The 24201-nt window shown below is 47.8% G+C and overlaps 1 protein-coding gene across 1 annotated transcript in view; it reads left to right on the top strand.

Annotated features, from left to right (window-relative positions):
* LOC106606223 (xylosyltransferase 1) overlaps positions 1-11016 on the top strand; it is a 59080-nt gene extending 48064 nt beyond the window's left edge. Inside the window, exons 8-12 of the mRNA XM_045719648.2 lie at positions 1163-1264; positions 2080-2243; positions 7037-7232; positions 9177-9510; positions 9735-11016. Of these exons, the coding sequence (XP_045575604.2) occupies positions 1163-1264; positions 2080-2243; positions 7037-7232; positions 9177-9510; positions 9735-10057 (1119 nt within the window). The 3' untranslated portion in view covers positions 10058-11016. The remainder of the gene's footprint in view (positions 1-1162; positions 1265-2079; positions 2244-7036; positions 7233-9176; positions 9511-9734) is intronic.
* Positions 11017-24201: the final 13185 nt, after the last annotated feature.

Genomic DNA, 24201 nt, shown 5'->3' with positions numbered 1-24201 from the left:
GGAAACAGGTACAAAAGTATCTATATCCACAGTAAAACGAGTCCTATATCGACATAACCTGAAAGGCCGCTCAGCAAGGAAGAAGCCACTGCTCCAAAACCACCATAAAAAAGACAGACTACGGTTTGCAACTGGACATGGGGACAAAGATCATACTTTTTGGAGAAATGTCCTCTGGTCTGATGAAACAAAAATAGAACTGTTTGGCCATAATGACCATCGTTATGTTTGGAGGAAAAAGGGGGAGGCTTGCAAGCCGAAGAACACCATCCCAACCGTGAAGCACGGGGGTGGCAGCATCATGTTGTGGGGGTGCTTTGCCACAGGAGGGACTGGTGCACTTCACAAAATAGATGGCATCATGAGGTAGGAAAATTTGGTGGATATATTGAAGCAACATCTCAAAACATCAGTCTGGAAGTTAAAGCTTGGTTGCAAATGGGTCTTCCAAATGGACAATGACCCCAAGCATACTTCCAAAGTTGTGGCAAAATGGCTTAAGGACAACAAAGTCAAGGTATTGGAGTGGCCATCACCAAGCCCTGACCTCAATCCTATAGAAAATTTGTGGGAAGAACTGAAAAAGTGTGTGCGAGCAAGGAGACCTACAAACCTGACTCAGTTACACCAGCTCTGTCAGGAGGAATGGGCCAAAATTCACCCAACTTATTGTGGGAAGCTTGTGGAAGGCTACCTGAAACGTTTGACCCAAGTTAAACAATTTAAAGGCAATGCTACCAAATACTAATTGAGTGTATGTAAACTTCTGACCCACTGGGAATGTGATGAAGGAAATAAAAGCTGAAATAAATCATTCTCTCTACTATTACTCTGACGTTTCACATTCTTAAAATAAAGTGGTGATCCTAACTGACCTAAGGCAGGGAATTTTTACTAGGATTAACTGTCAGGAATTGTGAAAAACTGAGTTTAAATGTATTTGGCTACGGTGTATGTAAACATCTGACTTCAACTGTATGAATGTATGGCAGATACGCCCTAGTCATGACATTGTGACATCATCAACCCGTGACCATCTGTACCCTCCACATCAGACAGTACCACATACACATAGATAAACATATACTCTCTTCCTCCTCCATCCTCTCTCCCCTTTCCCCTTCTCTCTTTCGTTCTCGCTCTCTCCCTCCTTCCCCCACAGCAAACGTCCAGGCCTACGTTTTTCGCCCGTAAATTTGAGGCTAGCGTGAACCAGGAGATTGTTACCCAGCTGGACAGCTTCCTGTTTGGCCCTTATCCACAGGTGGGTGGAACGCACAGAGTATACACACACACACACACACACAACGTACACACACACACACACACACACACACACAACGTACACACACACACACACACAACGTACACAACGTACACACACACACAGAGTACACATACACTGCTCCCTCTCCTCCAGGAGACCCCAGGGTTCTACTATAACACTGATACCTCTCCTCCAGGAGACCCCAGGGTTCTACTATAACACTGCTCCTCCAGGAGACCCCAGGGTTCTACTATAACACTGCTCCTCCAGGAGACCCCAGGGTTCTACTATAACACTGCTCCTCCAGGAGACCCCAGGGTTCTACTATAACACTACTCCTCCAGGAGACCCCAGGGTTCTACTATAACACTGCTCCTCCAGGAGACCCCAGGGTTCTACTATAACACTGCTCCTCCAGGAGACCCCAGGGTTCTACTATAACACTACTCCTCCAGGAGACCCCAGGGTTCTACTATAACACTGCTCCTCCAGGAGACCCCAGGGTTCTACTATAACACTGATTCCTCTCCTCCAGGAGACCCCAGGGTTCTACTATAACACTGCTCCTCCAGGAGACCCCAGGGTTCCACTATAACACTGATTCCTCTCCTCCAGGAGATCCCAGGGTTCTACTATAACACTACTCCTCCAGGAGACCCCAGGGTTCTACTATAACACTGCTCCTCCAGGAGACCCCAGGGTTCTACTATAACACTGATTCCTCTCCTCCAGGAGACCCCAGGGTTCTACTATAACACTGCTCCTCCAGGAGTCCCCAGGCTTCTACTATAACACTGATTCCCCTCCTCCAGGAGACCCCAGGGCTCCAGTCGTACTGGGAGAATGTGTACGATGAGACGGACAGCGTAGCCAGCCTATCAGACAGCCAGCTCACTCACTACCACGCCTTCGCACGCATGGGCCTATCACGGGCTGCCACGTCACTGCAGGGCCACCCTGACAACAACAGCTGCAGGTCAGTCCGGAAGGTGTGGATGTGTGTACGTCATGTGCGTGAATAACTGAATTCCAAACAGGTCCTAGGGTGTAGGGGCTAGGGGTTGATTCTGGACAGGGCCTAGGGTTAAGGGGCTAGGGGTTGATTCTGGACAGGGCCTAGGGTTAAGGGGCTAGGGGTTGATTTTGGACAGGTCCTAGGGTGTAGGGGCTAGGGGTTGATTCTGGACAGGGCCTAGGGTTAAGGGGCTAGGGGTTGATTTTGGACAGGGACTAGGGTTAAGGGGCTAGGGGTTGATTCTGGACAGGGCCTAGGGTTTAGTGGCTAGGGGTTTATTCTGGACAGGGCCTAGGGTGTAGGGACTAGGAGTTGATTCTGGACAGGGCCTAGGGTTTAGTGGCTAGGGGTTGATTCTGGACAGAGCCTAGGATTTAGGGGCTAGGGGTTTATTCTGGACAGGGCCTAGGGTGTAGTGGCTAGGGGTTGATTCTGGACAGGGCCTAGGGTTTAGGGACTAGGAGTTGATTCTGGACAGGGCCTAGGGTTTAGTGGCTAGGAGTTGATTCTGGACAGAGCCTAGGGTTTAGTGGCTAGGGGTTGATTCTGGACAGAGCCTCGGGTTTAGTGGCTAGGGGTTGATTCTGGACAGAGCCTAGGGTTTAGTGGCTAGGAGTTGATTCTGGACAGAGCCTAGGGTGTAGGGACTAGGAGTTGATTCTGGACAGGGCCTAGGGTTTAGTGGCTAGGGGTTGATTCTGGACAGAGCCTAGGGTTTAGGGGCTAGGGGTTGATTCTGGACAGAGCCTAGGGTTTAGGGGCTAGGGGTTGATTCTGGACAGGGCCTAGGGTTTAGGGACTAGGGGTTGATTCTGGACAGGGCCTAGGGTTTAGGGGCTAGGGGAGTGGTTCACAAGCTGTTGGGCGTGCCCGAGGGGTCGGCAGAGTTAAACAAACTAAAACCTGCCACTCTCATAAAGGGCAGAATCTTCTGACCACAGAGGTTAAAATAGCCACTTGTTGCTCCATCATCAACATGTTTTTATGTGTGGTGTTTGACCACCTCTGCTAGCTCTGCTCTGACACTTCAGTCTTCCAGCTACTCAGAGGAAACCAGATATCACCATTACCAGGCTACAAGCTAAGTTTTATCTAGTAGAGGAGACCAGATCTCATCATTACCAGGCTAGGAGCTAGGTTTTATCTAGTAGAGGAGACCAGATCTCAACATTACCAGGCTAGGAGCTAGGTTTTATCTAGTAGAGGAGACCAGATCTCATCATTACCAGGCTAGGAGCTAGGTTTTATCTAGTAGAGGAAACCAGATCTCATCATTACCAGGCTAGGAGCTAGGTTTTATCTAGTAGAGGAGACCAGATATCATCATTACCAGGCTAGGAGCTAGGTTTTATCTAGTAGAGGAGACCAGATCTCATCATTACCAGGCTAGGAGCTAGGTTTTATCTAGTAGAGGAGACCAGATATCATCATTACCAGGCTAGGAGCTAGGTTTTATCTAGTAGAGGAGACCAGATCTCATCATTACCAGGCTAGGAGCTAGGTTTTATCTAGTAGAGGAGACCAGATCTCAACATTACCAGGCTAGGAGCTAGGTTTTATCTAGTAGAGGAGACCAGATCTCATCATTACCAGTCTAGGAGCTAGGTTTTATCTAGTAGAGGAGACCAGATCTCATCATTACCAGGCTAGGAGCTAGGTTTTATCTAGTAGAGGAGACCAGATCTCAACATTACCAGGCTAGGAGCTAGGTTTTATCTAGTAGAGGAGACCAGATCTCATCATTACCAGGCTAGGAGCTAGGTTTTATCTAGTAGAGGAGACCAGATCTCATCATTACCAGGCTAGGAGCTAGGTTTTATCTAGTAGAGGAGACCAGATCTCATCATTACCAGGCTAGGAGCTAGGTTTTATCTAGTAGAGGAGACCAGATCTCAACATTACCAGGCTAGGAGCTAGGTTTTATCTAGTAGAGGAAACCAGATATCACCATTACCAGGCTAGGAGCTAGGTTTTATCTAGTAGAGGAGACCAGATCTCATCATTACCAGGCTACGAGCTAGGTTTTATCTAGTAGAGGAAACCAGATCTCATCATTACCAGGCTAGGAGCTAGGTTTTATCTAGTAGAGGAAACCAGATATCACCATTACCAGGCTAGGAGCTAGGTTTTATCTAGTAGAGGAGACCAGATCTCATCATTACCAGGCTAGGAGCTAGGTTTTATCTAGTAGAGGAGACCAGATCTCAACATTACCAGGCTAGGAGCTAGGTTTTATCTAGTAGAGGAGACCAGATCTCAACATTACCAGGCTAGGAGCTAGGTTTTATCTAGTAGAGGAAACCAGATATCACCATTACCAGGCTAGGAGCTAGGTTTTATCTAGTAGAGGAGACCAGATCTCATCATTACCAGGCTAGGAGCTAGGTTTTATCTAGTAGAGGAGACCAGATCTCAACATTACCAGGCTAGGAGCTAGGTTTTATCTAGTAGAGGAGACCAGATCTCATCATTACCAGGCTAGGAGCTAGGTTTTATCTAGTAGAGGAAACCAGATCTCATCATTACCAGGCTAGGAGCTAGGTTTTATCTAGTAGAGGAGACCAGATCTCATCATTACCAGGCTAGGAGCTAGGTTTTATCTAGTAGAGGAGACCAGATATCATCATTACCAGGCTAGGAGCTAGGTTTTATCTAGTAGAGGAGACCAGATCTCAACATTACCAGGCTAGGAGCTAGGTTTTATCTAGTAGAGGAGACCAGATCTCAACATTACCAGGCTAGGAGCTAGGTTTTATCTAGTAGAGGAGACCAGATCTCATCATTACCAGGCTAGGAGCTAGGTTTTATCTAGTAGAGGAGACCAGATCTCATCATTACCAGGCTAGGAGCTAGGTTTTATCTAGTAGAGGAGACCAGATCTCAACATTACCAGGCTAGGAGCTAGGTTTTATCTAGTAGAGGAGACCAGATCTCATCATTACCAGGCTAGGAGCTAGGTTTTATCTAGTAGAGGAGACCAGATCTCATCATTACCAGGCTAGGAGCTAGGTTTTATCTAGTAGAGGAGACCAGATCTCATCATTACCAGGCTAGGAGCTAGGTTTTATCTAGTAGAGGAGACCAGATATCACCATTACCAGGCTAGGAGCTAGGTTTTATCTAGTAGAGGAAACCAGATATCACCATTACCAGGCTAGGAGCTAGGTTTTATCTAGTAGAGGAGACCAGATCTCATCATTACCAGGCTAGGAGCTAGGTTTTATCTAGTAGAGGAGACCAGATCTCATCATTACCAGGCTAGGAGCTAGGTTTTATCTAGTAGAGGAGACCAGATCTCAACATTACCAGGCTAGGAGCTAGGTTTTATCTAGTAGAGGAGACCAGATCTCAACATTACCAGGCTAGGAGCTAGGTTTTATCTAGTAGAGGAGACCAGATCTCAACATTACCAGGCTAGGAGCTAGGTTTTATCTAGTAGAGGAGACCAGATCTCAACATTACCAGGCTAGGAGCTAGGTTTTATCTAGTAGAGGAGACCAGATCTCAACATTACCAGGCTAGGAGCTAGGTTTTATCTAGTAGAGGAGACCAGATCTCATCATTACCAGGCTAGGAGCTAGGTTTTATCTAGTAGAGGAGACCAGATCTCATCATTACCAGGCTAGGAGCTAGGTTTTATCTAGTAGAGGAGACCAGATATCATCATTACCAGGCTAGGAGCTAGGTTTTATCTAGTAGAGGAGACCAGATCTCAACATTACCAGGCTAGTTATAACACCTAGCAGAGTCTGTCTGCCTTTCTGCCTTTCTGCCTGTCTGCCTGTCTGTCTGTCTGTCTGTCTGTCTGTCTGTCTGTCTGTCTGTCTGTCTGTCTGTCTGTCTGTCTGTCTGTCTGTCTGTCTGTCTGTCTGTCTGTCTGTCTGTCTGTCTGTCTGTCTGTCTGTCTGTCTGTCTGTCTGTCTGTCTGTCTGTCTGTATAGGTACGTGTGTTTGTGTGGGTATGTTGCAAGAGGTCCAAATCAAATATGGAGAATAACTTGTTACATTTAGACAAACAGGCCTCAGTCTCTCAGACTGGCTTTTTCCAGCCATGTAAGTCGGGGGGAGAGGACGGTGTGTGTGTGTGTGTGTGTGTGTGTGTGTGTGTGTGTGTGTGTGTGTGGTGTGTGTGTGTGTGTGGTGTGTGTGTGTGTGTGTGTGTGTGGGGGGGGGGGGGGGAGGTTATGGGTGGAGTGTGTACACAGGCACAAGGAGACACTTGTTGCTGGTTGGGTGTGTATCAGAAGGACAAGGTGTGTGTGTGGGGGGGGGGGGGGTGAGAGTAGAGTGATCTCTCTGTTCCTCACCAGCTCCTGTGACTTAAGCCCAGTTTGTTCTGACGTGGGTTTGAGTACCATCGAGTGGGTTTGAGTACCATCGAGTGGGTTTGACTGTGTCTGTGGACATTTCAAATCAAATCAAACTTTATTTGCCACATGCGCCGAATACAACAAGTGTAGAGTACACAGTGAAATGCTTACTTACGAGCCCTTAACCAACAGTGCAGTTCAAGAAGAAGAAGATATTTACCAAGTAGACTAAAATAAAAAGTAATAATAAAAAGTAACAATAAGAATAATGAGGTTATATACAGGGGGCACCGGTACTGAGTCAGTGTGCGGGGGTACAGGTTAGTTGAGGTAATCTATACATGTAGGTGGGGGCCAAGTGACATTTGGGTGGATGTCTGCGGACATTTGGGTGTGTATTTGTGTGTAACTGTACTGTGTATGTGTATATTTGGGGTTTCCCAGGTATATCTCCAGGGGCCACCCGGTGTCTGTCCATTTGTACTTCCTGTCAGACGTGTTCCAAGGCTACCTGGTTCGTCAAAATGCTAGTAACCTAGCAACCAGCCAGCTAGAGACCCTAGAGACTTGGGTCTCCCATAGCAACCACTTCACCCTGGCCCCGACAACCAACACCCTCAACAGACTACAATTTGCAGAGGTGAGACACACACACGCCCGAACGCACACACATACACACATTTTAAATGTAACCTTCTGCAAACACCTGCAGCCTCTAGTATCCCTGATCCCTGGTACCTGGGAGGGAGAGATGGGGGTTCTGTCCCTGCTGAAACAGGCTTTGGTACCTGGGAGGGAGAGATGGGGGTTCTGTCCCTGCTGAAACAGGCTTTGGTACCTGGGAGGGAGAGATGGGGGTTCTGTCCCTGCTGAAACAGGCTTTGGTACCTGGGAGGGAGAGATGGGGGTTCTGTCCCTGCTGAAACAGGCTTTGGTACCTGGGAGAGAGAGATGGGGGTTCTGTCCCTGCTGAAACAGGCTTTGGTACCTGGGAGGGAGAGATGGGGGTTCTGTCCCTGCTGAAACAGGCTTTGGTACCTGGGAGGGAGAGATGGGGGTTCTGTCCCTGCTGAAACAGGCTTTGGTACCTGGGAGGGAGAGATGGGGGTTCTGTCCCTGCTGAAACAGGCTTTGGTACCTGGGAGGGAGAGATGGGGGTTCTGTCCCTGCTGAAACAGGCTTTGGTACCTGGGAGAGAGAGATGGGGGTTCTGTCCCTGCTGAAACAGGCTTTGGTACCTGGGAGGGAGAGATGGGGGTTCTGTCCCTGCTGAAACAGGCTTTGGTACCTGGGAGGGAGAGATGGGGGTTCTGTCCCTGCTGAAACAGGCTTTGGTACCTGGGAGGGAGAGATGGGGGTTCTGTCCCTGCTGAAACAGGCTTTGGTACCTGGGAGGGAGAGATGGGGGTTCTGTCCCTGCTGAAACAGGCTTTGGTACCTGGGAGAGAGAGATGGGGGTTCTGTCCCTGCTGAAACAGGCTTTGGTACCTGGGAGGGAGAGATGGGGGTTCTGTCCCTGCTGAAACAGGCTTTGGTACCTGGGAGGGAGAGATGGGGGTTCTGTCCCTGCTGAAACAGGCTTTGGTACCTGGGAGGGAGAGATGGGGGTTCTGTCCCTGCTGAAACAGGCTTTGGTACCTGGGAGAGAGAGATGGGGGTTCTGTCCCTGCTGAAACAGGCTTTGGTACCTGGGAGAGAGAGATGGGGGTTCTGTCCCTGCTGAAACAGGCTTTGGTACCTGGGAGAGAGAGATGGGGGTTCTGTCCCTCACTAGCTGGTTGCTGCTGGTTGCTGCTGGTTGTTGCAGGTTGTTGCAGGTTGTTGCAGGTTGCTGCAGGTTGCTGCAGGTTGCTGCTGGTTGCTGCTGGTTGCTGCAGGTTGCTGCTGGTTGTTGCAGGTTGCTGCTGGTTGTTGCTGGTTGCTGCAGGTTGCTGCAGGTTGTTGCTGGTTGCTGCAGGTTGCTGCTGGTTGTTGCTGGTTGCTGCAGGTTGCTGCAGGTTGTTGCAGGTTGCTGCTGGTTGTTGCTGGTTGCTGCTGGTTGCTGCAGGTTGCTGCAGGTTGCTGCTGGTTGTTGCTGGTTGCTGCAGGTTGCTGCAGGTTGTTGCTGGTTGCTGCAGGTTGCTGCTGGTTGCTGCAGGTTGCTGCAGGTTGTTGCTGGTTGTTGCAGGTTGCTGCAGGTTGCTGCAGGTTGTTGCTGGTTGTTGCAGGTTGCTGCAGGTTGCTGCAGGTTGCTGCAGGTTGCTGCAGGTTGTTGCTGGTTGCTGCTGGTTGCTGCAGGTTGTTGCAGGTTGCTGCAGGTTGCTGCAGGTTGCTGCAGGTTGTTGCTGCCCCCTGGGGATGACATGTGGTACTGGATGTGTCCTGTCAAGCTGTAGCTGGAACACTAATTTAATTACCATTTGTTAATTAACAGGGAAGTCGTTAAAACAATCAAGTAGTGCACAGGCTGCCTTTCAGGGGACTTAGTTTCCACCTGGTTAGCCTCTCTATCTACAGTATCTCTGTTTTCATTCAAATCAATCCTCTGTTTCTTGATCTCTCTCAATATCTCTCTCTTTCTCTGTCCTCCCCCTCCTCCCCTCAGGTGGGTACAGACTGGGACGCCAAAGAGAGAGTCTTCAGGAACTTCGGAAGCCTCCTGGGCCCCACGGAGGAGCCGGTTGCCATGCAACGCTGGGGCCGGGGACAGAACGTCACGGTAACCGTCGTCTGGGTGGACCCCACCAACGTCATCGCCGCCACGTACGACATCCTGGTGGACGGCGGGACAGAGTACACACACTACCGGCCCCCGTTAACCGTGCCTTTACGACCCGGCGTGTGGACGCTGCGTGTGTTGCATCACTGGAACCTGCTGGCCTCCACCAGCTTTGTGGTTTCACCTCTGGAGTACCACGACCAGCAGCCTATACGCCAGGGTAAACACACACACACACACTGGACTGATCACTAGAACCTGGACACCTCTATATACATCACCTGGAACACACTAACACACACCAAACCACACACACACATTCACAGCCTATCCTGTAACTCCTACATGGAATTTAAATAATGATCTCCCTTTCGCCCCTCCCTCTCCTCCTCCTCCCCTCTCTCTCTCCCTTCCTTCCTCCCCCCCCTCTCCGTCTTTCTCTAGAAGACACAGTGAAGCTCCACAGCGGCCCGGTCCGTAACTCCTACATGGAGCAGAGTTTCCACGGCCTCAACCCCATCCTCAACCTCCCTGTGCACCTGGGACAGGTGGAGGAGGCGGAGTTTAAAGCATCACTGACAGGGGCGGAGCTCCAGAGCTGGGTGGACCATCTCCTGTCAGGGGTGTGGTCTGCAGCGGACGTGTGTTCTCAGGGTCCTAGCTCCTGTCCCGTTATGCAGCGGTGTCGGGAGACGGGATGGAGCGCGCTCAGTCCCGACCCAAAGTCTGATCTGGGCCCCCCCAGAGGAAACGGACGGATTAGGTAGCACCGTCGCCACGGCTACTGCTACAGCCAATCAATGGCTTGGAGGATGAACTGACGGGAAAGGTTTTTGTGTGCTGTGCACCACGGCTATCGTGAGATGGTCTGCTGCGTCCTAAATTGCTCCTCCATTTCCTATATCCTGAGTGGACAAAACATTAAGAATACCTGTTGTATCCATGACTGACCAGGTGAATCCAGGTGAAAGATATGATCCCTTATTGATGTCACTAGTTCAATCCACTTCAATCAGTGTAGATGAAGGGGAGGAGACAGGTTAAAGAAGGATTTTTAAGCCTTGAAACATGGATTGTGTATGTGTGCTATTCAGTGGGTGAATGGTAGTAGGTGCCAGACATACCGGTTTGTGTCAAGAACTGCAACGTTGCTGGGTTTTCACGCTCCACAGTTTCTGTGTGTATCAAGAATGGTCCACCACCCAAAGGACATCCAGCCAACTGGACACCACTGTGGGAAGCATTGGAGTCCACATGGGCCAGCATCCCTGTGGAACACTTTCAACACCATGTAGAGTCCATGGTCTGATGAATTGAGGCTGTTCTGAGGGCAAATATTAGGAAGGTGTTCTTAGTGTTTTCTTCGCTCAGTGTATAGTGCACTACCATAGGGCTCTGATCAGAAGTAGTGCACTATATAGGGAACAGGGTGCCATTTGGGACGCAGGCGTGGGAGAAGATTGAATGCATTGGATTACTGTACGAACGGCGCCAACACCAAACATGGCGTAACTCAGGAGCCAGGTAGTAAAGAAGGTTAGAAGAAAAGCTGTAGACTGAAACCAAGAAGAAATGAGATAAGGAGCAGAATCATCCTTTTCGGCATCAAGTGGCGCCACCTGCTGTCTGGGAGGCTAAAATTACTCTAGGATTAGTTGGATTTGATTTATTTATTGATTGTTGTGTGTCCCAAAATGGCACCCTTTTCCCTATGTAGCGCACTACTTTAGACCAGAGCCCTAAGGGGAGTAGGGTGCCATTTGGGACAAATACTCATGCCTGGAGAAGAGGATGGAGGAACACGACACCGTCCTCTGAAAGGAGATGGAGGAACACGACACCGTCCTCTGAAAGGAGATGGAGGAACACGACACCGTCCTCTGAAAGGAGATGGAGGAACACGACACCGTCCTCTGAAAGGAGATGGAGGAACACGACACCGTCCTCTGAAAGGAGATGGAGGAACACGACACCGTCCTCTGAAAGGAGATGGAGGAACACGACACCGTCCTCTGAAAGGAGATGGAGGAACACGACACCGTCCTCTGAAAGGAGATGGAGGAACACGACACCGTCCTCTGAAAGGAGATGGAGGAACACGGCACCGTCCTCTGAAAGGAAGGAGAGGAACACGACACCGTCCTCTGAAAGGAGATGTAGGAACACGACACCGTCCTCTGAAAGGAGATGGAGGAACACGACACCGTCCTCTGAAAGGAGATGGAGGAACACGACACCGTCCTCTGAAAGGAGATGGAGGAACACGACACCGTCCTCTGAAAGGAGATGGAGGACCACGACACCGTCCTCTGAAAGGAGATGGAGGAACACGACACCGTCCTCTGAAAGGAGATGGAGGAACACGACACCGTCCTCTGAAAGGAGATGGAGGACCACGGCACCGTCCTCTGAAAGGAAGGAGAGGAACACGACACCGTCCTCTGAAAGGAGATGGAGGAACACGACACCGTCCTCTGAAAGGAGATGGAGGAACACGACACCGTCCTCTGAAAGGAGATGTAGGAACACGACACCGTCCTCTGAAAGGAGATGTAGGAACACGACACCGTCCTCTGAAAGGAGATGGAGGAACACGACACCGTCCTCTGAAAGGAAGGAGAGGAACACGACACCGTCCTCTGAAAGGAGATGGAGGAACACGACACCGTCCTCTGAAAGGAGATGGAGGAACACGACACCGTCCTCTGAAAGGAGATGGAGGAACACGACACCGTCCTCTGAAAGGAGATGGAGGACCACGACACCGTCCTCTGAAAGGAGATGGAGGAACACGACACCGTCCTCTGAAAGGAGATGGAGGAACACGACACCGTCCTCTGAAAGGAGATGGAGGAACACGACACCGTCCTCTGAAAGGAGATGGAGGAACACGACACCGTCCTCTGAAAGGAGATGGAGGACCACGACACCGTCCTCTGAAAGGAGATGGAGGAACACGACACCGTCCTCTGAAAGGAGATGGAGGACCACGACACCGTCCTCTGAAAGGAGATGGAGGAACACGACACCGTCCTCTGAAAGGAAGGAGAGGAACACGACACCGTCCTCTGAAAGGAAGGAGAGGAACACGACACCGTCCTCTGAAAGGAGATGGAGGAACACGACACCGTCCTCTGAAAGGAGATGGAGGAACACGACACCGTCCTCTGAAAGGAGATGGAGGACCACGACACCGTCCTCTGAAAGGAGATGGAGGAACACGCCACCGTCCTCTGAAAGGAAGGAGAGGAACACGACACCGTCCTCTGAAAGGAAGGAGAGGAACACGACACCGTCCTCTGAAAGGAAGGAGAGGAACACGACACCGTCCTCTGAAAGGAGATGGAGGAACACGACACCGTCCTCTGAAAGGAGATGGAGGAACACGACACCGTCCTCTGAAAGGAGATGGAGGAACACGACACCGTCCTCTGAAAGGAAGGAGAGGAACACGACACCGTCCTCTGAAAGGAGATGGAGGAACACGACACCGTCCTCTGAAAGGAGATGGAGGAACACGACACCGTCCTCTGAAAGGAAGGAGAGGAACACGACACCGTCCTCTGAAAGGAGATGGAGGAACACGACACCGTCCTCTGAAAGGAGATGGAGGAACACGACACCGTCCTCTGAAAGGAGATGGAGGAACACGACACCGTCCTCTGAAAGGAGATGTAGGAACACGACACCGTCCTCTGAAAGGAGATGGAGGAACACGACACCGTCCTCTGAAAGGAGATGGAGGAACACGGCACCGTCCTCTGAAAGGAAGGAGAGGAACACGACACCGTCCTCTGAAAGGAGATGGAGGAACACGACACCGTCCTCTGAAAGGAAGGAGAGGAACACGACACCGTCCTCTGAAAGGAGATGGAGGAACACGACACCGTCCTCTGAAAGGAAGGAGAGGACTAAAAGGAGAGGAAGACCAGGAGAGAGGAGTGAAAATACCTCCACATTCTCATTTATTTTCCTCTGAGCCCCTACTGAACTCATTTGGACTAAGTGTGTGTGTGTGTGTGTGTGTGTGTGTTCTGTTCTGTTCTGTTCTGTTCTGTTCTGTTCTGTTCTGTTCTGTTCTGTTCTGTTCTGTTCTGTTCTGTTCTGTACCATGTCTGGATCTCTGCAGGTTAACGTGTGAGAGAGACCAGACCTCAGCTATGCTGGATCACAAAGGGACTGCGTCACAATAATATCTCCTTTCTCCTGAAGTGTACACTCGTTCACTACTTCCCACAAATCTAAAAGCTTTGTATTGGTGGAGACTTAGTGGGAGTTTCCACCATGTTTCTGATACCAGTCATTTCCTTTTCAACCAGTGACAGGAAGTGAAGACACTGGGAGGAAGGAGAGATAATTGGCATGTACAGTAGCCAGGGATTGTATTCATCTCTCTGTCTATCCTGTAGAACTTTCTACCCTTCATGTGCTTTACATGTGAGAGAGTACAATTCTAAGTTTACTATTTATTGAAGTTTATATTCATGAAATAGTTTTATTTTTGTCAATGACTGATGTTTACATTCGGCATCCTATTCCCTACATACTGCCTAAGGGCGCTGGTCAAAAGTAGTGCACTATGTAGGAAATATGGTGCTGTTTTGGAGACAATCATGCTGTGGTTTTTTGCACACGACAGAGAACCTGCTGTCTTGATTTCCAAAGGCCCTCAATCCCCTGTTGTCATGACATCAGACATGTTGTTCTGTTCAGGGCTACATCTCAATACTCTAAAGATGCTTCTCTTCCCCTCTCCTCTTGCTTCTCCAGGAAAGGAGCTTAAAGGGATACGTTGGCAATGAGACCTGCTAGCATGCTAGCAGATAGCGCAATGGCTGGAAGTCTATGGGTAACGCTAGTTAGCATCGGCACACAAAACTATCTCCAACTTCCCTCATACTGGACACAGAGACATAAAAATGGTATCCACGAGTTCATCTGACTCTGGGGAAGTGGATAAAGGGCCTCATTGCCAAAATCCCAAAGTATCCCTTTAAGGAAAAGAAGTGAGGAGAGGAGGCGAGGAAGCCTTTGTAGACTATTGAGATGCAGCCCTGTGACTATGGTCTACTGCCGCCCACAGGTTACATCCCAAATTGCATCCTATTCTATATATAGTGCACTACTGTTGACCTGGAAACGATGGGCCCTTTTCCCTATATTGTACACTACTTGACCAGAGTCCTATGGGTACCTTGTACAGCCAGTAGCCGGTTAGACAGTCAGTAACATTATAGACAGGATCACTGGGTCTGGATGTAACATTATAGACAGGATCACTGGGTCTGGATGTAACATTATAGACAGGATCACTGGGTCTGGATGTAACATTATAGACAGGATCACTGGGTCTGGATGTAACATTATAGACAGGATCACTGGGTCTGGATGTAACATTATAGACAGGATCGCGGTCTGTATGTAACATTAGAGACAGGATCACTGGGTCTGGATGTAACATTATAGACAGGATCACTGGGTCTGGATGTAACATAGACAGGATCACTGGGTCTGGATGTAACATTATAGACAGGATCACTGGGTCTGTATGTAACATTATAGACAGGATCACTGGGTCTGTATGTAACATACAGGATCACTGAGGCTGTATGAAACATTATAGACAGGATCACTGGGTCTGGATGTAACATTATAGACAGGATCACTGGGTCTGGATGTAACATTATAGACAGGATCACTGGGTCTGGATGTAACATACAGGATCACGGTCTGGATGTAACAGACAGGATCACTGGGTCTGAATGTAACATACAGGATCACTGGGTCTGGATGTAACAGAGAGGATCACTGGGTCTGGATGTAACATAGACAGGATCACTGGGTCTGGATGTAACATAGACAGGATCACTGGGTCTGGATGTAACATAGACAGGATCACTAGGTCTGGAGGTAACACATGTACAGTGACATGTCAGTGATGTCACATGACCTTTAAAAAGCCTTGACCTTCTCACCTTTGACCTCAAGAGTATACATGGGTACGATTGGCAAAACGCAAAAAAACATTGAGCCAGTGAGATGTCTGGTCCTGAGGCACCCTCTCCGCAGGGCGGGGCCAACAAGTAGGCCAGGCTGTCTGGTTTCAACACACCCTAAAAGGCCTTTCACTGCTGGGACCAACTGACATTGCTAACCTTCAATGAAATACGCTCTTGTGTGACGAGCAACCTTGCTTGGGCTTTAGCTCAGCAGGCTAACACAGTTTTGCAGTGCACAGTCGACCCAGGTTCAAACCCACACTGACCTCAGAAAAACACTGTTGCTTAGTTACCTCGTGTCCATGGGAACAATTAAACTTTTATTTACAGTTTCAGTCTCAGACATATTTAAAGGTAGACTGAGCTAAATTACGTTGCCACGAGCAGCACCGCGGATATTGAGATGAGTGAGATGCAACACTCTCTCATACCAGTCACACACAGTATCTGCGCATGTGCACAGGTTCGCTTCACGCTGTTCACAGCCTGATAGCCAGGGGACCAAAACAGCAGACAAGTTGAGCCTCACGCTTCAACACTCTTAGTTTGAGCCACTATGCTGTTTACTTTCTGCATGTACGTCATATTGCTGAGTCTACCTTTAAATTAAACTTATTTAATAAAATATTCCACAGATGTTTTTATGATGTACAATAGCTATTTTAGTATGAATTATTAAAAATAACGAAATGTAAATAAATATGTATTTTGTAACGTTAGATGTTGTTTTTTAAAGTTTATAACATTAAGTTATGGAAAAGTGTCTAACAAAATGGATGGAGAAAAAGGCTTTGTATATAGTACACTACATTTGACCAGGACCAATAGGGCCCTATTCTCTATATAGTACACTACATTTGACCAGGACCAATAGGGCCCTATTCTCTATATAGTACACTACATTTGACCAGGACCAATAGGGCCCTATTCTCTATATAGTACACTACATTTGACCAGGACCAATAGGGCCCTATTCTCTATATAGTACACTACATTTGACCAGGACCAATAGGGCCCTATTCTCTATATAGTACACTACATTTGACCAGGACCAATAGGGCCCTATTCTCTATATAGTACACTACATTTGACCAGGACCAATAGGGCCCTATTCTCTATATAGTACACTACATTTGACCAGGACCAATAGGGCCCTATTCTCTATATAGTACACTACATTTGACCAGGACCAATAGGGCCCTATTCTCTATATAGTACACTACATTTGACCAGGACCAATAGGGCCCTATTCTCTATATAGTACACTACATTTGACCAGGACCTATAGGGCTCTGATCGAAAGTAGTATGCTGTATAGGGAATCATTTGGGTCGCAGCCTCAGTACTACAAGTCACGTGACTGTTTTAAAGAGCCTTGTAAGACGTTATGATAACGTTGTGACTATGTTATCTAGACGTTATGATAACGTTGTGACTATGTTATGATAACGTTGTGACTATGTTATCTAGACGTTATGATAACATTGTGACTATGTTATCTAGACGTTATGATAGCGTTGTGACTATGTTATCTAGACGTTATGATAACGTTGTGACTATGTTATGATAGTGGTGACATGGCATCAGCTCAGCGTTGGTTAGCCTCTTCTTTCTTTCGGTCAGTAATGTTTTTGCTCTACGGTCTCTACATCGCTCTACTCTCCTTTGGTCTTCCTTTCTGCACTCTCCCCTCTCTTTTCCTCCCCCTCTCTTTGCCACCCACCCTCCCTCTTTCTCTGATGGGGTGGTGGGCTGTGCCTTAGCTGTTTTCCTGTCTAAGGGCTCTATTCAATCCATATCGCTGAAGTGTGATTGAAATGTAAAGGCAATGTTTGTTAGCTGAGACTGATTTCCTGGTAAACGCTGCACATGTTGGTTCAATCAGTAAATGACCTTTACATTTCTATTGAGCAATCTGTAAGGCTTCGGCTTCAGATTGAATAGAGCCCTAAGGCTGGGATTCAATCAAAGACGCATTCTGTCTGCTGAGAAAGAATTTGCGGTAAACGCTACGAATGTCGGCTCAAGCGTAAATGACCTGTAAAAGTTCAGTGCAGTGAACTTGTTGACAATGCGGCCGGAGTTCATTCTCAACCTTCTGTCTGTGACAAACAAACACTTCTGATGTTGTTGATGCCTTCTGGATTCACTTGTTGGTTTGTGTCTACATTTTGAAATAAATTAAGGAAATAAGACTGTTTGTCATCTTGATTTCAGTCAGCCAGTCAGTCAGTTATTTAATCAGTCAGTCAGCCAATCAGTGAGTCAGTTATTTAATCAGTCCATCAGTCAGCCAGTCAGTTATTTAATCAGTCAGGCAGCCAGTCAGTCAGTTATTTAATCAGTCAGGCAGCCAATCAGTGAGTCAGTTATTTAATCAGTCCATCAGCCAGTCAGTCAGTTATTTAATCAGTCAGGCAGCCAATCAGTGAGTCAGTTATTTAATCAGTCCATCAGCCAGTCAGTCAGTTATTTAATCAGTCAGGCAGCCAATCAGTGAGTCAGTTATTTAATCAGTCCATCAGTCAGCCAGTCAGTTATTTAATCAGTGAGTCAGTTATTTAATCAACCAGTCAGTAATTTAAATCAGCCAGTGAGTTAGTTATGTAATCAGTCAGCCAGCCAGTTATTTAATCAGTCAGTCAGACAGTCAGTTATTTAATCAGCCAGTCAGCCAGTCAGTTATTTAATCAGCCAGTCAGCCAGTCAGTTATGTAATCAGTCAGCCAGTCAGTTATTTAATCAGCCAGTCAGTCATCTAATCAGTCAGCCAGTCATGTTCTTATGTCCTGTTGTCTCTACATCTCGTTCACCCAACCAGACAATGTTTCAAGATAACAGGTTTGTTCTTACATCAAGTTGACATGTTCACACGAGCACCAAGGCACACACACACACGCGCACACGCACACACACACACGCGCACACGCACACACACACACACACACACACACACACACACACACACACACACACACACACACACACACACACACACACACACACACACACACACACACAGAATGGGTGATTCCATTGTGTAGACAGACATGTTGGTCCTTTGAAGAGCTCTCACCAGTGTTTCCTATACACCTGTCAGTTAAGACATCACAGGACAGATGAAAGGATTTCTACTTCAAAGAGGGCGAGCCACAACCGGTCACTGGTCTTAGGGAGAGGGAACACATGCAGAAATACTCCTTCCTCCTGAAGTGTACACTCCTTCACTACTTCCCACACCAGAGAAGGGAAGTGAACAAGTGCACACTTCAGGAGATGTTATTGGAACGGACAACAGGTGGGACAGACACTGCCTCACTAACTCATTCACTAGGGGAACAAGAGGTCTGAGCGCGCGCACACACACACACACACACACACACACACACACACACACACACACACACACACACACACACACACACACACACACACACACACACACACACACACACACACACACACACACACACACACACACACACACACAGTGACTAGTGTAAACACTGTGATGTGGTAGTCTGTGGTAGACAAGGCTCACATCACAGTCTGTCATTATCATCTTTTCAGAAGCAAGCTAATGGTACACTACTCCTAGCGGGACCACACCCTTTACTAGACTCCTAGTGGGACCACACCCTTTACTAGACTCCTAGTGGGGGGGACACACCCTTTACTAGACTCCTAGTGGGGGGGACACACCCTTTACTAGACTCCTAGTGGGGGGGACACACCCTTTACTAGACTCCTAGTGGGACCACACCCTTTACTAGACTCCTAGTGGGACCACACCCTTTACTAGACTCCTAGTGGGGGGGACACCCTTTACTAGACTCCTAGTGGGGGGGACACACCCTTTACTAGACTCCTAGTGGGGGGGACACACCCTTTACTAGACTCCTAGTGGGACCACACCCTTTACTAGACTCCTAGTGGGGGGGACACACCCTTTACTAGACTCCTAGTGGGGGGGACACCCTTTACTAGACTCCTAGTGGGGGGGGACCACACCCTTTACTAGACTCCTAGTGGGGGGGGACCACACCCTTTACTAGACTCCTAGTGGGGGGGGACCACACCCTTTACTAGACTCCTAGTGGGGGGGACACACCCTTTACTAGACTCCTAGTGGGGGGGGGACACACCCTTTACTAGACTCCTAGTGGGGGGGGACACACCCTTTACTAGACTCCTAGTGGGGGGGACACACCCTTTACTAGACTCCTAGTGGGGGGGACACACCCTTTACTAGACTCCTAGTGGGGGGACCACACACTTTACTAGACTCCTAGTGGGGGACACACCCTTTACTAGACTCCTAGTGGGGGGGACACACCCTTTACTAGACTCCTAGTGGGGGGGGGGGGGCACACCCTTTACTAGACTCCTAGTGGGGGGACTGAGGTATTCAAACTCACAACATAAGCACATTGCACTTGAATTTTAAAGTGCAATCTGCGATTGGTACATCCATTTTATATACACTGCTCAAAAAAATTAAGGGAACACTTAAACAACACAATGTAACTCCAAGTCAATCACACTTCTGTGAAATCAAACTGTCCACTTAGGAAGCAACACTGATTGACAATAAATTTCACATGCTGTTGTGCAAATGGAATAGACAACAGGTGGAAATTATAGGCAATTAGCAAGACACCCCCAATAAAGGAGAGGTTCTGCAGGTGGTGACCACAGACCACTTCTCAGTTCCTATGCTTCCTGGCTGATGTTTTGGTCACTTTTGAATGCTGGCGGTGCTTTCACTCTAGTGGTAGCATGAGACGGAGTCTACAACCCACACAAGTGGCTCAGGTAGTGCAGCTCATCCAGGATGGCACATCAATGCGAGCTCTGGCAAGAAGGTTTGCTGTGTCTGTCAGCGTAGTGTCTAGAGCATGGAGGCGCTACCAGGAGACAGGCCAGTACATCAGGAGACGTGGAGGAGGCCGTAGGAGGGCAACAACCCAGCAGCAGGACAGCTACCCCCACCTTTGTGCAAGGAGGAGCAGGAGGAGCACTGCCAGAGCCCTGCAAAATGACCTCCAGCAGGCCACAAATGTGCATGTGTCTGCTCAAACGGTCAGAAACAGACTCCATGAGGGTGGTATGAGGGCCCGACGTCCACAGGTGGGGGTTGTGCTTACAGCCCAACACCGTGCAGGATGTTTGGCATTTGCCAGAGAACACCAAGATTGGCAAATTCGCCACTGGCGCCCTGTGCTCTTCACAGATGAAAGCAGGTTCACACTGAGCACGTGACAGACGTGACAGAGTCTGGAGACACCGTGGAGAACGTTCTGCTGCCTGCAACATCCTCCAGCATGACCGGTTTGGCGGTTGATCAGTCATGGTGTGGGGTGGCATTTCTTTGGGGGGGCCGCACAGCCCTCCATGTGCTCGCCAGAGGTAGCCTGACTGCCATTAGGTACCGAGATGAGATCCTCAGACCCCTTGTGAGACCATATGCTGGTGCGGTTGGCCCTGGGTTCCTCCTAATGCAAGACAATGCTAGACCTCATGTGGCTGGAGTGTGTCAGCAGTTCCTGCAAGAGGAAGGCATTGATGCTATGGACTGGCCCGCCCGTTCCCCAGACCTGAATCCAATTGAGCACATCTGGGACATCATGTCTCGCTCCATCCACCAACGCCACGTTGCACCACAGACTGTCCAGGAGTTGGCGGATGCTTTAGTCCAGGTCTGGGAGGAGATCCCTCAGGAGACCATCCGCCACCTCATCAGGGCATGCCCAGGCGTTGTAGGGAGGTCATACAGGCACGTGGAGGCCACACACACTACTGAGCCTCATTTTGACTTGTTTTAAGGACATTACATCAAAGTTGGATCAGCCTGTAGTGTGGTTTTCCACTTTAAATTTTGAGTGTGACTCCAAATCCAGACCTCCATGGGTTAATAAATTGGATTTCCATTGATTATTTTTGTGTGATTTTGTTGTCAGCACATTCAACTATGTAAAGAAAAAAGTATTTGATTAGATTATTTCCTTCATTCAGATCTAGGATGTGTTATTTTAGTGATCCCTTTATTTTTTTGAGCAGTGTATTTTTCTATTGATATACACTGAGTGAATAAACATTAGGAACACCCTGCTAATATTTAGTTGCACCCCCTTTTACCCTGAGAACAGTCTGTTTGTCAGGGCATTGGACTCTACAAGGTGTTGAAAGCGTTCCTTAGGGATGGATCCTGGCCCATGTTGACTCCAATGCTTCCTACAGTTGTGTCCAATTGGCTTGATGTCCTTTGGGTGGTGAACCATTCTTGGTAAACACAGGAAACTGTTGAGCGTGAAAAATCCAGCAGCATTGCAGTTCTTGACACAAACCGGTGCACCTGGCACCTAATACCCTACCCCGTTCAAAGGCACTTAAATATTTTGTCTTCCCCATTCACCCTCTGAATGGCACACAGACACAATCCATGTCTCAATTGTCTCAAGGCTTAAAACTCCTTCTTTAACCTGTTTGCTCATCTTCGTCACCAGGGTTCCCCAACTGGTGGCCCGCGGCTGGTTTTATTTGGCCTCCAAAGTTGAGCAAATTTTTATTTTTTTAAGCTAGAGATAAAAAGTGTAATTTTCATTGTTGTACATAAAATACTGTAAAAGAACACCAGGAAATCAGCTCCAAGTGATTTTAATTTAATAAATATGTTCAATTATTCCCATGCATAATAGAGAGACGTGATTGTGTACAAATGTAAGCAAGGTTTGAAATGAAATGAAAGTTCCGGAACTCCAATTTTTTTTGTAATTTTTTTATTTATTTTTATTTCACCTTTATTTAACCAGGTAGGCAAGTTGAGAACAAGTTCTCATTTACAATTGCGACCTGGCAATTGAGTGAATTTTTAGAGTGAAGTACATCGGAAAAAAGCAAAATAAAACTGCAAGACTGAATAGGAGACAAAACAAGCAACAAACAAAGAAGATAGGCTTTTGAAAAATAACTATTTTTCATAAAATTGTAGTTATCTTAGCTAGCTGAATTGTTTACCAGTTGCTAAGCAGTTGCTAGGGACTCTTTTGGAAGAAGCTAGCTAGCTAACGAAGAATAACAAAGAATATCTAGTTAACAGAAGAAAAGAAAGAGAAAATCACGACAGAAGAAAAAGGATATCACAGTGAAACAGTTCTCTAAAGACACAGGAGACAATAATACAAGAAACAACACTTCTGTAGCTTGTCAACTATGTGTCTGTCTATCCCTGTTCTCTCCTCTCTGCACAGGCCATACAAACGCTTCACACCGCGTGGCCGCTGCCACTCTAACCTGGTGGTCCCAGCGCGCACGACCAACGTGGAATTCCAGGTCTCCGGCAGCCTCTGGAACTGCCGGTCTGCAGCCAACAAGGCTGAGTTCATCTCAGCCTATGCTACCCTCCAGTCCCTAGACTTCCTGGCGCTGACGGAAACATGGATTACCACAGATAACACTGCTACTCCTACTGCTCTCTCTTCGTCTGCCCACGTGTTCTCGCATACCCCTAGAGCATGGGTGTCAAACTCTGGCCCGCGGGCCAAATTTGGCCCGCGGGGTAATTATATTTGGCCCGCGAGACAATACCAAATTACTACTAGAGCTCGCCCACCGGTATTATACAGCGCATTCACCGCTAATACTACGAATCCCATAATGCTCTGCTGTTGTTTTCGCGTGCCAATCAGGACAGGACCCAGAAACGCCCTCTCCTCTGTGACAGTAGTCATAGCAACATAGACGCTACAACTGTCAGCGCGCTATCCCTTCCCAAAAATGGCGAAAAGAAAGGCAGAAAACAGGAGCTTTCTGGACAAGTGGGAGGCAGAATATCTGTTTACATATGTAAAAGACAAACCTGTTTGTCTTGTTTGTGGAGTCAACGTGGCTGTAAGTAAGGAGTACAACATTAGACGACACTATGAAACGAAACACCATGACAAATACAAGGACCTGGACATGACTCAAAGGAGCCAGAAAGTAGAGGAGATGAAAAGAAGTTTGGTTTCACAACAGAATATGTTCAAAAAAGCCACATCACAAAGTGAGGCTGCTGTAAAGGCTAGTTATATAGTGGCAGCAGAGATCGCAAAATCAGCCCGGCCCTTTAATGAGGGAGAGTTCGTGAAAAAGTGCATGATGAAAGTTTGTGACCTCGTATGCCCAGCATTTTCAAACGTGAGCCTGAGCAGGAACACAGTAGCTGATCGCACATGTGATCTTGCCACCAGTCTGTATGACCAGCTGATGGAAAAGGGAAAAGATTTCGTTGCGTTCTCCCTCGCTGTGGATGAGAGCTGCGACGCATCTGATACTGCTCAGCTGTCAGTCTTCATCCGTGGAGTATTATTATTTTATTTGTAAAATTATTAGCCAGTGGAAAAAGTTTATTTTGGTATTTAAATCAGAAGGCTGCAAATAGAAAAGAGGCATACGATTTTTATTTAAATTTTATTTATTTAATAAATGAATGCCATTGATGTGTTTTTTTCATTTGAAATTCGATTTTGCATGTCTCCACTATTAAATTATATATTGTATGGTAATAAGCGATGCTTGTTCCATATTCAATGTTAAAGCAAAACTTGTTTGGGTCCATATTAAAAGGTTCATTTGTTCAATGTTGGCCTGCGACTTTGTTCAGGTTTTACATTTTGGCCCACTGGGTATTTGAGTTTGACACCCCTGCCCTAGAGCATCGAGCCAGCGGGGTGGTGGCACTGGAATCCTCATCTCTCCCATGTGGACATTCTCTCTTTCTCCCCTGACCCATCTGTCTATCTCCTCATTTGAATTCCATGCTGTCACAGTTATCAGCCCTTTCAAGCTTAACATCCTTATCATTTATCGCCCTCCAGGTTCCCTTGGAGAGTTCATCAATGAGCTTGACGCCTTGATAAGTTCCTTTCCTG

Source organism: Salmo salar, chromosome 06 (genome assembly GCF_965601325.2).
Source record: "Salmo salar chromosome 06, fSalSal1, whole genome shotgun sequence".
Classification (NCBI taxonomy): Eukaryota; Metazoa; Chordata; class Actinopteri; order Salmoniformes; family Salmonidae; genus Salmo; species Salmo salar.
This window is presented reverse-complemented; position numbering and strand designations above follow the sequence as displayed.